Source organism: Leopardus geoffroyi, chromosome D4 (assembly GCF_018350155.1).
Source record: "Leopardus geoffroyi isolate Oge1 chromosome D4, O.geoffroyi_Oge1_pat1.0, whole genome shotgun sequence".
Taxonomy (NCBI): domain Eukaryota; kingdom Metazoa; phylum Chordata; class Mammalia; order Carnivora; family Felidae; genus Leopardus; species Leopardus geoffroyi.
In genome coordinates this window covers 45128712-45144511 of record NC_059342.1, presented here as the reverse complement: position 1 = coordinate 45144511, position 15800 = coordinate 45128712, and the positions used below count along the sequence as shown (strand labels likewise).

Genomic DNA, 15800 nt, shown 5'->3' with positions numbered 1-15800 from the left:
TTTATCCCTGTCAGGAATCTGTAAGGCCAAAAATAAAACCAGATCTAAGAACGTTTAATTAAACTGATTGTAAATATGTATATTTAAATTATTTTGTGAGTGTGTGTGGGGGGGGGGGGTGGATTTTTGTGAAAGTCCAAAATAAGTTCTGTAATTGCTTATAGTTTATATTTGATTGCTGCTAGATAACTGGATGATTTCTAGTTTCCAGAAACCGTCTAAAGCTTTATAGGGATTATCTCATTTTTGCCTTTAGCATGGATGATCTCTTAAAGCTTAAGGGGCTGTATGATGTAGGTAATAGCATTAGCTCCATTTTTATAACTGAGAGAACAGAATGTATTGTGTGACTGTCCAAGGTGCAGTCCGAACCAAGGGGTTCTTAAAAGCTCTGCTCTTGACCACTAAGCTCTGCCTCCACATTACATGTAATTTCCTCTGCCACAAAATGCTGCCCCTTGGTAAAGTTTCCAAGCGGTCCTAGATTTAAATTAGTAAACACTTTTATGACTCATACAATAAGCTTCAGCCATATACTTGAGAAGTTTCATGCTTAACGTTTGGAGTCCGGTGGCAATTTTAACTTCGCGCCTTCTTTTCCCTCCTCTTTCTTCGTACTTCGTCTCATTTTTCTGCACTTCCCATTCTCCTTGGTTTACTTGGAACAAGGGTCAGTGTGCCTTGTGCATTATTTGGATACCTTCATTTCTCTTCTCAAATGTAAGTGACTCTCTGTTATTCCCAAATGAGATTAAAGCTGCTAGTCATTGACTCCCATGTTCTTTGTCAATATCCAATATTTTTACTTTCCTCTTAGGAAATGTGTTTATTTGGTATCTCAAGATGGAAAGGAACTGGGAAGAAATACCTAATTCAGTTACCCATCTAGTGGAGTGTTTCTCATGCACTCCAGCTTAAACTGATGAAAATCTTCTCCCATAAGCTTTTTCTAGAGTCATCCCTACTCATTACAATTTTCTTTTCTTCCTCTTATGGGGCACTATCATGCCTTCTTTCTTAAAACAGACCAAGATTGGGGCACCTGGGTAGCTCAGTCGGTTAAGTGTCTGACTCTTGATTTTAGCTCAGGTCATGGTCTCATAGTTCATGACTTTGAGCCCCATGTCAAGGGATTCTCTCTCCCCCTCTCTCTGCCCCACCCCGGCTTGTGGGTGCTCTCTCTCTCTTTCTCTCTCTGTCTCAAAACAAATAAATAAAATAAATAAACTTTAAAAATGTAAAAAACATATTAAAAAAATAAGCCAAGATTAAACCAATGACTGACTGTCTCTGCTTCTCCCTGGTTGGTCTCCTAAGCTTTTCAGTTTGTGAGTCCTTATCTGTAATACTGGCCATGAACCGCTTTTGTGTTAGTTGTGATTTCTCTTTCATTTATATCTGTACTGTTTCCTCCTACTAAGTAATTCCTGGATTTCAGAGACCATGAGAGGTACCATGCAATTAGCATTGCATTTGTTAATCAGAAGGTATTTTGTAAAACTTGACCTGTAAGGACGAGTAGAAACCATTTTTCTCCTGTTACTGTTTCTTTCTATTTAGCCCAGAGACATGTTAGAGCTACAAATCAAGCTGAGAAATCAATGTAGCTCACTTGTATAATCAGGGTGGACAGAAAATAGTAGGTCACTACTATGTTTAATAGGAGCAAGCAGAAAAAATCATACTCTGCAAAAGTAGATTTTTTTTTAATCCCTGTAATTTCCTGAATGATAAGGCTGCTAGCAGCATCTTTTATTATAGTGTTGTTGTTTTTTTTTAATGTTTATTTATTTTGGGGAGAGAGAGAGAGAGAGAGAGAGAGAGAGTGTGTGTGTGTGTGTACGTACAAGCAGGGAGGAGCAGAGAGAGGGAGACAGACAATACCAAGCAGGCTCTGAGCTGTCAGCACAGAGCCCAATGCGAGGCTTGAAGTCACGAACTATGAGATCATGACCTGAGCCGAAATCAAGAGTCGGACGCTCAGCCGACTAAGCCACCCAGGCACCTCTCTGTAAATGCAGATCTACTTTAATGATACAGGTTAATTTTTATAATGTCCTTTTGAACGGTAGTATCAGATTTTCTTTTAGCAGTGAGTTACTTTTTTTTTTTTTTTTTTTCTCACAGAATCTAAAGGGACCCTACTACTGTACCTAAAACTCAGTATCGATCCTTAGGCTACTTAAATTTTCATTGTTGGGGCAAACACCTCATTGCTTTGGTAAAAGCAGTATATACTACAGGGCTGTAGGGTTCCTGGAACCTACATTCGAAAACCCTTGCTTTAGAAGGGTAGCGATGCAAGATTTTCCCTGGTTTATTTGAAAAGATTGGAAGATTGTCAGGCTAAACAGGAACCGCATTCCTGGATGCACAGTGTGTAAACAGTTGTCATCATATGAGCTTCACCCATGTTCTGTCTTCATTTGTAATATCTAATGGAGCTTAGATCAATCAGGATACTTAGGATAGGCTAGCTCTGTGCCGAATGCTTCACAGGAAAACAAAGTAGAATCCACAAGATGCTGAACAGAAATCTTGCCCTTAAGTCTTCCTCTGAAGTTACGACAGTTTTGATTCCTTCCCTGGAAGCATTTGTTTTTACTACCGAAGGGGGAAAAAGCAAAAATTAACTAGCCAAGTATTGATTTAGCAAGTATTGAAAATGGAATTGTATGCTGTACAGGAAAAGATGGGGGCAACACATATAAAAGTGGCCCTTCTACACTGTGTACTTATTAAAAGAAAATTATGATTTCAGTTGAAAAATATGCCTTCAAAATGAGTGTATATGTGTCTGAGAAACTTGTCACTGATGCGTTACAATATTTTGAATCGTGTCACCCTTCTTTCTTCCCTTCTTTCCTGACTCATGTAATTTTTTTCCCTTGTAGCGCTGTTTTCCTCTCCTTGAGTAGACAGCTTTTCATTTATGATCTTTTTTATCCCCCCCCTCAAATTGCATTTACAATCCACTACTTTTTATGGTTGGTGTTCCTTAGTCCAGACAGTTCCTTCTGCACTGTGTTTAAGAACTCTGAGGTTTCAAGGAACAGACTTAAGAAAATACATAGATCATTTAAGATTAGGTTATACAAATCCCAAGAATGGGGAACCTTTGAAATGGGGAACCTAGGAAACCTTCATAATGAAGAATCACAATGGAGATTTTACAAGCAGACGTGTTGTTTTCTTGGGAGTTGGCAGCATTGGGAGAATTTTAAGATTTGAGAAATGAGGTTGTGAAATCGTAATAGCCAAACCTATGAGGGTGTTAAATGGGGAATTCAGGATAGAAGAGAAGTCCAAGTAGGCCTTCAGGAGTTCAGGAAGGAGGAAGTGTCTTCCCCTCACAGAGAAAATCCAGGGAAGGGGCTGAGGAACCGTAGGCACTAATGTAAGGACAGGCTTTCCTTAAGCTGTGTTCACATCTTCCTCGGTAAGCAACATAAATAGCGGGTTTTTCCTGCCTATCCAACACATGTTCCTTTTCTTCTTTCAGGTCGCAACCTACAGGTCACCTCGTCAGAGAGGGGTTCTAATCTGAAATAAAGAGGAGCTTTCCTTCTCCCTCACATCAGCCTGCTTGATTTCCACCGCAGCGCTTGTTACTCAACACTTTCTCAGTATTTTCTTGCATGCGTGTTCTCTTTCCTCCTTGCCCAACAACCTGCCTCCTGTCAGTGGATATAAGTTGAATATGTGCAGAGGTCGTGTCCATTGTGGTCATTGCTCTGTCTTGTCTCCAGCACGGCATCTGTACTCCGAGGACGGTGTCTCTGGCTAGAGTGTCACCTGCCTGAGAGCAAGAATTCTACCATATCTGTGTAGTCCTATGATTGTATAGTGCCTGTTAGGTGGAATTACTTAGGCTAATATTACTGAGAAAAAATCAGCTGTGAATGAGAAAATCAGATAATTTTACAAACAAAGACGTTGAGTTTCTTTTTTTTCCCTTTCAATAAAAAGCAGCACCAGGCTTAGTGAGAGCTGGGCCAAGTGTAAAACGTGGGGTAAAACTCGGTAAGACTTTGATGCCAGAGGCTGTCTCAGGGTTGTTTACTTCTGTTACATGCAGAAGTCACGAGGTGATTATTTTAGGAAATGGGATTCTTGAATAGCTCTTTATATATTTGGTTAAATAATAAAAAGCCGTAAAGGGGAAACTGTGTCTCTGATGGCCAGCTTTTTGATGCAGTAATACATACTGAAATGAAGCTATTTTCTGCCAAATATTGAGAGGTTTCTTCGTTGCTTTTCTAGAGGATCCTTTTCCATGTAGCTCACATCGCTTTTCTGGATGCATCTTCTGAAGTATGGTATTCCGAAAGATAGTGTGCCCAAGGTTTAACTTTAATATTTTGCCCAAGGTTTAACTTTCTCATCCTTGAGAAAGAAATCTGAAGCTCTTGCCATTTGAATAATTCTCAGTGAAGGAATTAAGTTTGTCCTCGGTTGAACTTTCTCTGAAGATCTACTTTTGCTATTTCCTATCACATTCGCCTGGAAATACATTTCCCCTCGGCCAGTTTTTGAAGCACTGTTGTATACTGAGTCATCGTGAGGCAACTTGGGGCAAGTTAGCAGAAGTGCCGTCGATTTTAGTGAAAGGTGAAGCTTGAATATTTGTATTTAGTATTTCCTAACAATTCATAATGTTGTCTAGTTTGGGGCCACGTTTGTATTTTGTTGGCTCATTTGTTATGACCTTCCTTGAAGAAATGATTATGAAGGCGGTCTTGTTTTAACATCATGGTTTTGTTCTCCCAAGGTGAAATGGATTGACCTCACCTCTGCTAGATGGGATTCGCTAACAACTGTAATCTGTAACTGCTCTGAAAGCTAAAAATGTGCATATGTTACAAAAAAAATCCTCCCCCCTTTTTACCCTCTGGAGAGAGAGGCTAGGAATATTCTCAGTCTGTAAGTAAAGATTCCAAGTTACTCACAAAGGAAGTCATGTTTATGTTTATCATTAAGGGTTTTTCAACATGGCCAATTTGGAATCTCGAACTCTTTTTCAAAATCTAGGACTTTCCTCTAACATGTCAAAATTGATGATCCCTCTTTTATATATGTAATCCATTTTTTGTCCCGCCGGGCTTCCTGAGTGTGTACAGCATGAGGTTCTCTATACAAGTATAAACTTTATCCATATTATCTGTTTTTTCTTCCTCATTTTCTGTGTTTCTGCTTATAGTGACTGCTCCGTTTTGCTGTTTAACTTTCCTAATGCCCTCGCTCACACTTGGCTTGCCGTCCAGCCTTTCTTCTCAACTGCCAAGCTTGCACCATCTATTCCTTTGAAGTTCATACTAAAGTTAATCTCCATTGACTCAACTCCATTTCAGAAATGATGAGCTGGGTTCAGAGATGAGAGGTGTCCGGAGACACAGCTGTAGCTTTGGGGAAGCATAGAATGAAATAGGGGTGAGAATGGAGCTTGATAGGAGTATATATAAGTAGGATTTGCTAATAGGATCAGTGAGAAGAGAGTTTGCAGCCAGAAGAGGGAAATGACCATTTGTGTTTTGGAGTATTGGCAGAAGGTTCTTCAGAGGAGATGGTGTCTGAGTTGGTCCTTGAAAGGTGAACCCCGAGGAAGTGGACAAGTGTTCCATGTCTGTCCGGTTAGCTAACGGTATCTAGCTTGTTTCATAAAACTTAGTGGAAGTTAATTGGACAGTTGTTCTCTTGCGTGGTCACGGTTCTTTATTGCATATAAAGCAATTAGGTTTTTAGAGTTGAATTTTTGAATTATAAACAACCACCACCACCACAAGGTAAAAACCTTAACAATGGAACTCAAAAGTTGCCGAATGTTACCTTTAATCCCTTTTCAGGGAAATGAGGAAATGACCCAAAAGGGGGCAATATTTTTTGTTGTTTAGAAATACCTGTTTTGAAATGGGCTGAATAGAAACAATGGCGGGATCTTTTTGTGTGTGTTCCCGTGTGTGTGTGTGTGTGTGTGTGTGTGTGTATGCTTATAGAAACAAAAACAAGACTCAACACTTGATTTCAAAATGTCCTTTTCAAAATGTCACAAGTGTAAAGTGTCAAGGCTTGGCCATGTTCAGTGGCGGTGAGGTGCTCAGACTGCTAGATGCTAGCCATGGACTTCTAAATTCTCGCACAGGACAGTTCAGGGCAGAGACACCTGCCAGGCAGCACCCTGGTTCACTGTTCTTGGAGGCTTTGAAATGGCAGAACTAGAGCAGGGAGGGAAGGAATCCAAAATGCTCAAACCAGAAGGGACATTTGGCACAAAGCATTGGTAATGACCAGTCTATATATAGAGTTTGGTGTGTTTCCTTCCTGAAGGGCTCAGCACAGTAAATGAAGTAAAACCAATAATTATCAATGGCCAACTGAGCCATGTCCTTAACGAAAGTATTCACATGGGCATAAATCATAGGGTCTAAGCCAAAAGACTGGAGAGGAATCTATCAGCTGTTTTCCTAAGGATTAGGGGAAAAAAACTGTTGCCTAGTGATAGTTTTTAAAGCTTTAATTGAGGATCTGATGGATTTGTAAGAGCATCTTCTTTTCTTTCTTTTTCTTTTTCAGTGCCAAAAACATGGGATCTTTTAAATAATTAAACATATTTATTGAGTATGTATATGTATATGAGCTTTATAATATAAGCACAAATCTATTCATGTAACAAACATTTATTTCCCTGTACCAAGCACAGGTCTTTTGAAGCCCTTTTCCCCTAAATGAAGCATATTAAAAATCTTAGGTAGTAAGATTTTGACTTAATTCTAGTTTAACCAAAACCTTTTTTCCCCTTCGTGTGTTTTTCTTCCTTGTGTAGATTTTTTGCTCAACTTAGTTGATGGTCATTGTGTAGAGTCAGTTGTACTACATGTGTATATGGGTAGTGTGCCTATTTTTGAGGAGCTGTTTTAGGAAAGAAACCCCAATTGCTCATTATTTACATGCATTTTGGGCTGTTTCTCTTCTGCATGAGTGTTGTATGTTGGTAGATGATACATGTGATTACTTGGACAGAGAACATTTTCTTAGACAGAGAGCATTTCCTTTGGTTCTTCTGTTTTTTGAATATTTTTAAATGTTTATTTAATTTTGAGAGAGAGCATGAGCAGGGGAGGGGGAGAGAGAGAGAGAGAGAGAGGGAGAGAGAAAGAGAGAGGGAGAGACGGAGGGAGACAGAGAATCTCAAGCAGGCTCTGCTGTCACTGCAGAGCTTGACACGGGGCTTGAACTCACGAACCATGAGATCATGACTGAGCCAAAAGCAAGAGTCAGCCACTTAACCAACTGAGCCACCCAGGCACCCCTGGACAGAGAACAGTTTGAAAATGTCTCCTAATTAGAGCCTTGGACTACATGAGCAGGGAAGTGTGGAAGGAGATCAGAGACATGCTATTTATGGCGATACAATGTTAGTTTCAAAATGACACTGAATATCTTCCGGCTCGATTTGTTAACTTAGTCTCTTGAAATTTGGTACTATCAGAATTAGAACCAGTTCCATGTTGAGCCCTCAGCTTTCAAGAGAAGACTCTTCTGTGGCAACACAGAACATTCAACAAACATTCGTTGAACACCCTTTACTTGGCTCACTGTTAGTGCCCAGAGTTACAGATACGAGTAATAGTGAGGTTGTTGACCTCAAGGGGCTCAGTCCAGTGGAGGAGTCTGAGAGGTGAGTGAATGTTATCTGCCAGTCTGATAAGTGCACCCACCTGATATGTGCAACAAGAGAGGCTTGGAAGCGGAACAAGGGAGGCATTCTGAAAGAGCTAACATCTGGGCTGGATTTTGACAGGAATAAGAGCTTCCAGTGATTTCTGCTGAGTTAATTTGCATGGTTTAAAGAATGGATGTTAATCCCCCCATTTTACCGTCACCTAAAAAAAATTGATGGCTTTCTGAAGCTGAATATCCCCTTTAATAACTTCTGAAACCTGATCTTTTATTACCTAGATCTTAAAATTACCTGATTCTCAAACAATGGAGATGAAGAATGAGTTTCAGGGTTTAGGACACTTAGGTCTTATGAAGGTGACATCGTGGCCAGTGATTATGGGACAGGGATTCTTTTTTTTTTTTTCCCCCAATGTTTGTTTTTGAGAGAGGGAGGGAGGGAGGGAGAGAGAGAGAGAGAGACAGTGCAAGTGGGGGAGGGGCAGACACACACACACACACACACACACACAATCCAAAGCAGGCTCCAGGCTCTGAGCTGTCAGCGCAGAGCCCAACGCGGGGCTGGAACTCATGCTGAAGTTGGACGCTCAACCACTGAGCTACCTCGGCTCCCCAGAACAGGGATTCTTAATGAAGAAGTGTTGCTGAGTGAAACAAGGTCTCAAAGGTGGTCCTATTAATTTAACAATAATTGCTTTATGTCTAATGTACTACTATGCCTACTGGCTAAAAAGTTTCTTAGTTTTGCCTCCTGTTTCTTGTTAGAAACTGATGTTAATGCTTTAGGTTATAAGAGACTTAAATAAATAAATTAACGAACTACTTCCCCTAGTTTGACTTTCTTCTGATTAGAACACTAAGTGTGTATTTGTATTGCTGCTGGTTTTCTCGCATGTTTAGCGTGTATAAAAAGTTTCTATTGTTTGCTTCTAATTAAGAACTCAGGGTGCTCTACACACGTTGTCCATTGTTCTTTATGAAAATATTGCGTTTAAAAATAATTGAGGTATGCGTTGGTAAATACTTTCTTATAAACCAGACTTTTACAGATCATTTCCTTTAGAGGGTGGGAAAAAAATCTAAAACTTTCAACTGGAAGATGGGCTCACTAACAGCTGTTTCCTATAATAGAAGCAATTTGCATGCAGAATAGAGAAAATGAATTATACAAAAGGGTGTATAGAGGAGCAGCTATAACTTCTCTGACATGTGCGGCAGCCCACAGAATAAACTTCCTTCAAATGACATTGGCATGATTAATCCCAAGCAACCTGGACACTGAAAGTGCTGTTCTGAAAAGACTGCTTTGCCGTCTGGAAATGTCATGGGTGTAATACGAGTCTTCTCCTTGGCGTCGGGGGTGTGCTCAGTGCTTTTGGTGGCATACCCTCTCCCGAGGGTTCAGGATATTTGAATATTCATGACAGGTTGGCAGGTGGTTAGTAGATGCAGGACTGAAGCTACTCTGAGTTGTTTTGCATTTGCATTTTTTTTTTTTTTTTAAATCAGAGAAACTTGTAAGGTCAGGTGAGAGTCCTCACTCCTGATTTACTTCTGATGTCAGTTTGGGGAAATGTTCCTGAGTGGGCTAAAGGAGACTTCCAAGTGTTCCAGTCCTATCTTCAGTGTACGTCTTCATAACCATATTTGTGCTTGGGGGAGGGTCTAACCAACTTTTATGTACATTATCATCATCGCCTAGAAGAAAAACGCCTTACACGTATGTTCCTACCCATCCTTCGGATAGGTAGATGGTCTTCTCTCTTTTAAAGGGAAAGGAAATGGAAACTGTCTAGAGAATTCTTAGTCCGGGTGCCATGGAGTTGCGCCTTCTAATCTAAATCTAGGGGTCTCTCCTTGCTGCTTTCTTTCTGTTTTCATCTGAAAAGTTTCCATGCCATTTGGCTATCTCATGGAGTAGATCACCTGCCTCACTTGAGTAACTTTTTGAGAACTTACGCGTGCCAGGATCTGTGCTGTGTCTTTTATGTACATCATCCTGTTTAATCCTCCCAGTGTTTGGAAGAAAACCCAAGGTTCAGAGAAGTGGAGTAACTTTCTAGAGGCAGCCTGGTCAGTCTGAGTTGGATCCCAGATTGGCACCCAGGTGTGCCCATGCCCTTGACACTTGGCACTCTATGTTCCTGGGGTAAATGTTTCCGTCTTTGAGGACTGGAAGGAAATTACACACGATGTTCCAGAATACACTGTAGTACAACTCTGTGGGGGTGTCCAACCTGTGATTCCAGCAATTAATGCTTTGGGAGGGTAAAAGGAGAAGAGAGGATAATACTTTGTGGTCTGGAAAGGTCACAGAATTTGTGATGACATTTGGATTTGAACTAAGAGAGGATCCTAATAGTGGTATCAAGGTGTGAGGGAAGGGATGAAAGGAGGACAGGGCACACTTGGGAAATGCTGGGCATATTTGCGGGGAATTGAAGGAAGCACAGGAGGACGGATGAGTGACAAAAGAGGAAGGCTGGAAAGGCAGGCTGGGGCCCTGCTGCGGGGGACTTGAGTTACCACACAGAGGACTGCGTCGCCTTGATGTTCAGCATGTCTGTGATTACTTCTTTGTGACACTGTCAAATACAGCCTCAACTAGAATACTTTCAGATGGCTTGTGACTGATTTGGATTTACTTAATTGATATTCTAGTGGTATGAATCCTAGTTACCTTCTTTAGGGTGTCTCTCGTTTCCCAAGAGCTTGCCTAAAATAGTCTTGCCTAATTCATTTTTGGGGGAAATCGAAGAGGGTGACATGACATGATGGACATGAATAACGTTGGGAGATTCTGGACTTGGGGTTTTCTGAGGAGGGAGGGTATCCTGCCACTTGTTGGCATAGAAATCGGGATGTCTCCAAGAAGTGAGGGGTTTGAGGGTGGAGTGATTTACAGGAGAGATCTGACACAGATAGTACATTTGTCAGGGGACTCTCAAGCTTTAGATCGTAGGAGCTCTCCCCAATCTCCCTAAAGCTTCAGGGCAGGGTGAGAACACCTGAAGTCAAGTCATTAATGGTCACGGTTGACTGTGGTAAAATGCCCCCCATCAAGATTTGAACAAATAGCTTACCATATTTGCTTTACCTAGGAAAATTCTTATAGATTCTGAAAAAGAAGTAGAGATCAGAAAGGCAGATGGGGACTTGGGAAGGGGCAGTGAAAATTGGGCATGATCTAGACAGGAGAATGGGGTTTTCTTTCTTTCTTTTTCTTTCTTTTAGTTTTGTTTTTTCAGAAGAAAGAAGAATGTCTTTTTGTCTTTTATTCTCCTCTCACCTATTTTTTCTTTTTAATGTTGCAGTGTGCAAAGATCCACCTTACAAAGTAGAAGAATCTGGGTATGCTGGTTTCATTTTGCCAATTGAGGTTTATTTTAAAAACAAGGTATGTAATCTTTACCCATTAATCTTTCAGTAGAAGATCCGCCATTAGCCAACCAATGTTTAAAATAATTTTGATTCATAAATACGCCTATCACTAGATGATTTTAAAATAAAAGTTAAATTTGTCTTCTAGGAATTTTGGCTATTGTTACCCTTAATTATAGAGGAAGTGGCTAAAAAAGATAATTTCAGTTCTCTGAAGCCAGATTATATGAAATTCATTAAACTTTCTTTTTAAGAGAAGAATGGTTACCATTTGAAAAAAGATTAATGTATGTTTGTAAAGCAGAAAAGACATTATGGTTTTTCAGTGAAATGCTCTTTTTCTCATTTGCGTATTTCTAGAATTTTAGACACTTGCAAACAAAAATCTCTCACGTATCCTTAGCTGCCACGCACACATGACATACGTATACAACTATATCAACTTCATGTGTTATGGATTCTACTGGATTTAAAAGTATATATGTAGCACAATACAGACTGTATAAAATTGGATAAGTTGCTCAACCTCTGTGGGCTTCACTTTCCTTAATTATAAAATGGGGATAGGATGAGAGTATCTATCTCATATGGATTAGATACAATATGTCTGCACAGAACATTTAGAATAATGCTTCAGTATATACGTAAGCACCTAGTAAATGCTAATGATTACCTTCCTCAGTAACCCCACTGAAATATTCACGTTTTGTTTTTTTTTTTTTTTATCAAAATCAGAATTTGTTGAGATGCATTTATGTCCACTTATGTGATACGGCTTTACATTGATGTGTTGATTGTTTTTTCCCCTCATTTCTAGTTGGATTTCCTTTAAAAAGCTTTTAGCTTTCTTTTGTTTTATTAAAAAAAATTGAGATATAATTTATATACCATAAAATTAATTTTTAAAAAGTATACACTCATTGGTTTTAGCGGGTTGTGCAATCATCACCACTATCAAATTCTATGACTTTCTTAGTATTTTCATCACCCCCTAAAGAAATTCTGTACTCACTGGCACTCACTCCTCATCCCCTTCACCCCCATCCCCTGGCCATGATTAATCTACTTCCTTTTTCTATATAATTTCCTATTCTGGCAGCTTATATAAATGGAATAGTACAATATATGACCTTTTGTGCCTGGCTTCTTTCACTTAGTATATCTTCAGGGTTTATCAAAGCTATAGGATGTATCAATAATTATTATTTTTTTAATAACTGAATAATATCCCATTGTATAAATATACCACATTTTGTTTATTAATTTGTAATTTGATGGACGTTTGACTTACTTCCACCTTCGGCTACTGTGAATAATGCTGCTGTGAATATTCATTTACAGATTTTTGTGTGGACATATGTTTTCAATTCTCCTGGTATATATCTAGATGGAGTGGGTGGGTCATATGGTAACTCTTGGTTTAACTTTTTGAAGAACTTCCAACTGTTTTCCAAAATGACCGTACTATTCTACATTCCCACCAGCAGCGGTGGGAAGGTTCGTTTCTCTGCATCCTGGAAAACACTTGTCATTTTCCATTTTAATTTTTTTTAAACATTTATTTATTATCGAGAGACAGAGAGACACAGAGTGTGATCAGGGGAGGGCCAGAGAGAGGGGGAGACACAGAATCCGAAGCAGGCTCCAGGCTCTGAGCTGTCAGCACAGAGCGCGACGCAAGGCTTGAACCCACAAACCACGAGATCATGACCTGAGCCGAAGTCGGAGGCTTAACTGAGCCACCCAGGTGCCCCTATCATTTTCCATTTTAAAAATTATAGTTATTATGGTGCATGTGAAGCAGTTTTGATGTGCACTTGCCTGGTGAGTTACAATTTTTGAGCATCTTTTCATATGCTTATTGTCCATTTGTTTATTTTCTTTGGAGAAATGACCATTTAAATCTTTTGCTCATTTTAAATTTTTAAATTTTAAAAATTTATTAATTTTTTAGAGAGAGAAAGTATGACTGAGCGTTGAGGAGGGGCAGGGGGACAGAGGGAGAGGGATAGGGATAGGGAGGGAGAGAGAGAGAGAGAGAGAGAGAGCGAGAGAGAATGAAAATCTTAAGCAGGCTCCATGCCCAGCGTGGAGATCAATGCAGGGCTTGATGTCATGACTGTGAGATCATGTCCTGAGCCAAAATCAAGAGTCTGATGCTTAACCTACTGAGATACCCAGGTGTCCCCCATTTTTAAATGTATTCATTTTCCATTTAAGTGGTTGTGGGGTTTTTTTCCTTTTTTTTTTTTTTTTTTGAGTTTATTTATTTTGAGGGACAGCACGTGTGGCAGAGGGGCAGAGAGAGAGAGAGAGAGAGAGAGAGAGGGAGAGGGAGAGGGAGAGAGAGAATCCCAATCAGGCTCCACACTGTCAGTGTAGAGCCCAATGCAGGGCTTGAACTCACAAACCATGAGATCACCACCTGAGCTGAAATTAAGAGTTGGCCGCTAACTGAGCCACCCAGGTGCCCCTAAGGTGGTTGTGTTTATGGGAAGGAATCCAGAGGCTGTCTCTTCACCCATCCCCATTTTTAATACTCTAGAAATTTAATGAATAAAGATCATGCACTGCTTTTCTTCCCTCTTGTCACACTGTTCACATCCAGTGTTTTATTTCATCTAGGCATTGGGCTGTCCACAGGGAGAGTCTAGGCTTTTAAGCCAGAAAAGACATTGTTCCAAAGAAGCTAGGGGATAGGCTCTTATCGTCTCTTGGGAGGATCATACTGGGTATAGCATTCTATTCTCATCACCTTAAGTCAATTTAACATTGCACTGACTTCAATTTGGAAACAGTGCTGCAGTGAAGTATCTTCATCTTCTCTCTCTCTCTCTTTTTTTTTTTAACCTTTTCTGGTCATTTTTACAGGCTGTCAGTTCAACAAAAAATATATTTTCTGAATTGTCCAATTTCTTTATTTGCAGAAATAACTGGAATCTCCCTACACACCAGATTTTAAGAGGGCAAAAGAAAGATGAAGAGGCAGCATGTATTGTATGTGTGTGAGCACACATCACATATATGTGTGTACACACACACACACACACACACACACAAGTTCAGTCTTCTCGGCACTTTGGGTAGTCGTTCTTATTATGGCGGAAAGACCTCTTGTTTACTTGTTTTGTGAAGAATTTTAGTTGATTAAAAAGTGATGGAAGAAAGAGGCGCATGGAGATGGAAAGCAGTAATTCCTATGGAGCCATTAAGAAATAGACACTTGGGCTGAACACTACTGAAGTAGATTTTTTGTTTAGCATCCACGTTAGCTGACTTCTATTTTCTAGTTTGAGATTTTCGTTAAGATTTTGTATTTAATAATGATTGCTATTTTCATAGGTGCACAATGAGACATGTAGATTTCAGTGTTTGTAATTTGAAAAAGTGGGATACACCTAATTGGTCCTATGTAGAGATGTAGATCAATAAATGGTGGGTTAATAATACATGAACTCCTAGGGGCACCTGAGTGGCTCAGGCGGTTTAAGCATCTGACTTCGGCTCAGGTCGTGATCTTGCAGTTCGTGAGTTTGAGCCCCGCACCGGGCTCTATGCTGACAGCTCAGAGACCGTTTCAGATCCTCTGTCTCCCTCTCTCTCTCTGCCCCTCTCCAACTCGTTCTCTCTCTGTCTCTCAAAAATAAATAAACATTAAAGAAAAATACATGGAATGCTATATAGCAGTTGATTTAGCAACATGGATAAGCAAAAACAAAAGTGATGACAACTTAAAAGTCACAGAATTCTATGTATGTGGTTATGATATCATTCATGTATATTTTTATAAGCCACTGAAGCTGAGAATAAATGATGTTCTAGAAATACACATACATAGTATAAGAGTGTGAATTGAAATGATACCACAGGAACTAAATAGCATTGGTTATTGGGGAAGAGGGATAGAGCAGCTTCTATTTATAAAATTTTATTTCTTTGAAGAAAAAGGTAGACACAGTAAAAGTGTTAACATCTGTTTAATCTCAGCGGAAGGTTCCTGGGTGTAGTATTTAATGTTCTTTTCTGTATGCTATTAAGTTTTTAATTAAAAAAAGAAATTATTGCTTTGTCCTCTCTTTTCATTGATCTTACAGTTTTTTACAAACCAAAGGTTTGCTGTATTCTCCGAGCTGGATATATTTCTCGTTCCTCTTCCCTCTGAAATGATCTGTGGGTAAAAATGTAGTAAGTCCAGGCTCTTGCCCCAGAATAGACATTCTATGTCTTCTGAGTTTTTATCATTTTATTCAGCCCTGGAGTTTATTCGACTTTGTCTTAAGAATGAACACTCATTACAATAATGGTTTATGAAAAGTATTGTTCAGCTTTCAGAGGAGGTGAAAGCAAGCTCCAAGTGATCTTGGGAGAGTCCTACTGCTGCAGATTGAGGATGAGATCATCCTGTCCTCCATTCTGTCTTCATCGTTTGCTTTCCCTGCTTCCAATAAGCCTCTTTTCATTTCTGCTCTACATTTAGTTGCGAAGTCAGAGTCATTACCCCAAAAGGGGGTGGGGGTGAAGTGTCTGTCACTACTTCTTTTGGGCTCATGTACGTGTATTCTGTCTTAGTTTGTATTTGTGTTCAACAAAATAAGCTTATCTGTGAGAATTACGAGTGTTGCAGAAACTTGAAACCAATAGGCACGCTGATAAAACATAATTGACTCTCGCATTTTAGGATGAAAGGACTCCCTGCTTCTCTCTTTCATTCCGTCCTCAGAGAAGGTACCTGAGGAAAT

The 15800-nt window shown here is 39.7% G+C and overlaps 1 protein-coding gene across 2 annotated transcripts in view; it reads left to right on the top strand.

Moving 5' to 3' along the window:
* The window catches only part of MLLT3 (MLLT3 super elongation complex subunit), a 288054-nt gene that overhangs the window by 146751 nt on the left and 125503 nt on the right, over positions 1-15800 (top strand). For both annotated transcript variants that reach the window (XM_045469466.1, XM_045469467.1), the window contains exon 3: positions 10995-11077. In XM_045469466.1, the coding sequence (XP_045325422.1) occupies positions 10995-11077 (83 nt within the window). The remainder of the gene's footprint in view (positions 1-10994; positions 11078-15800) is intronic.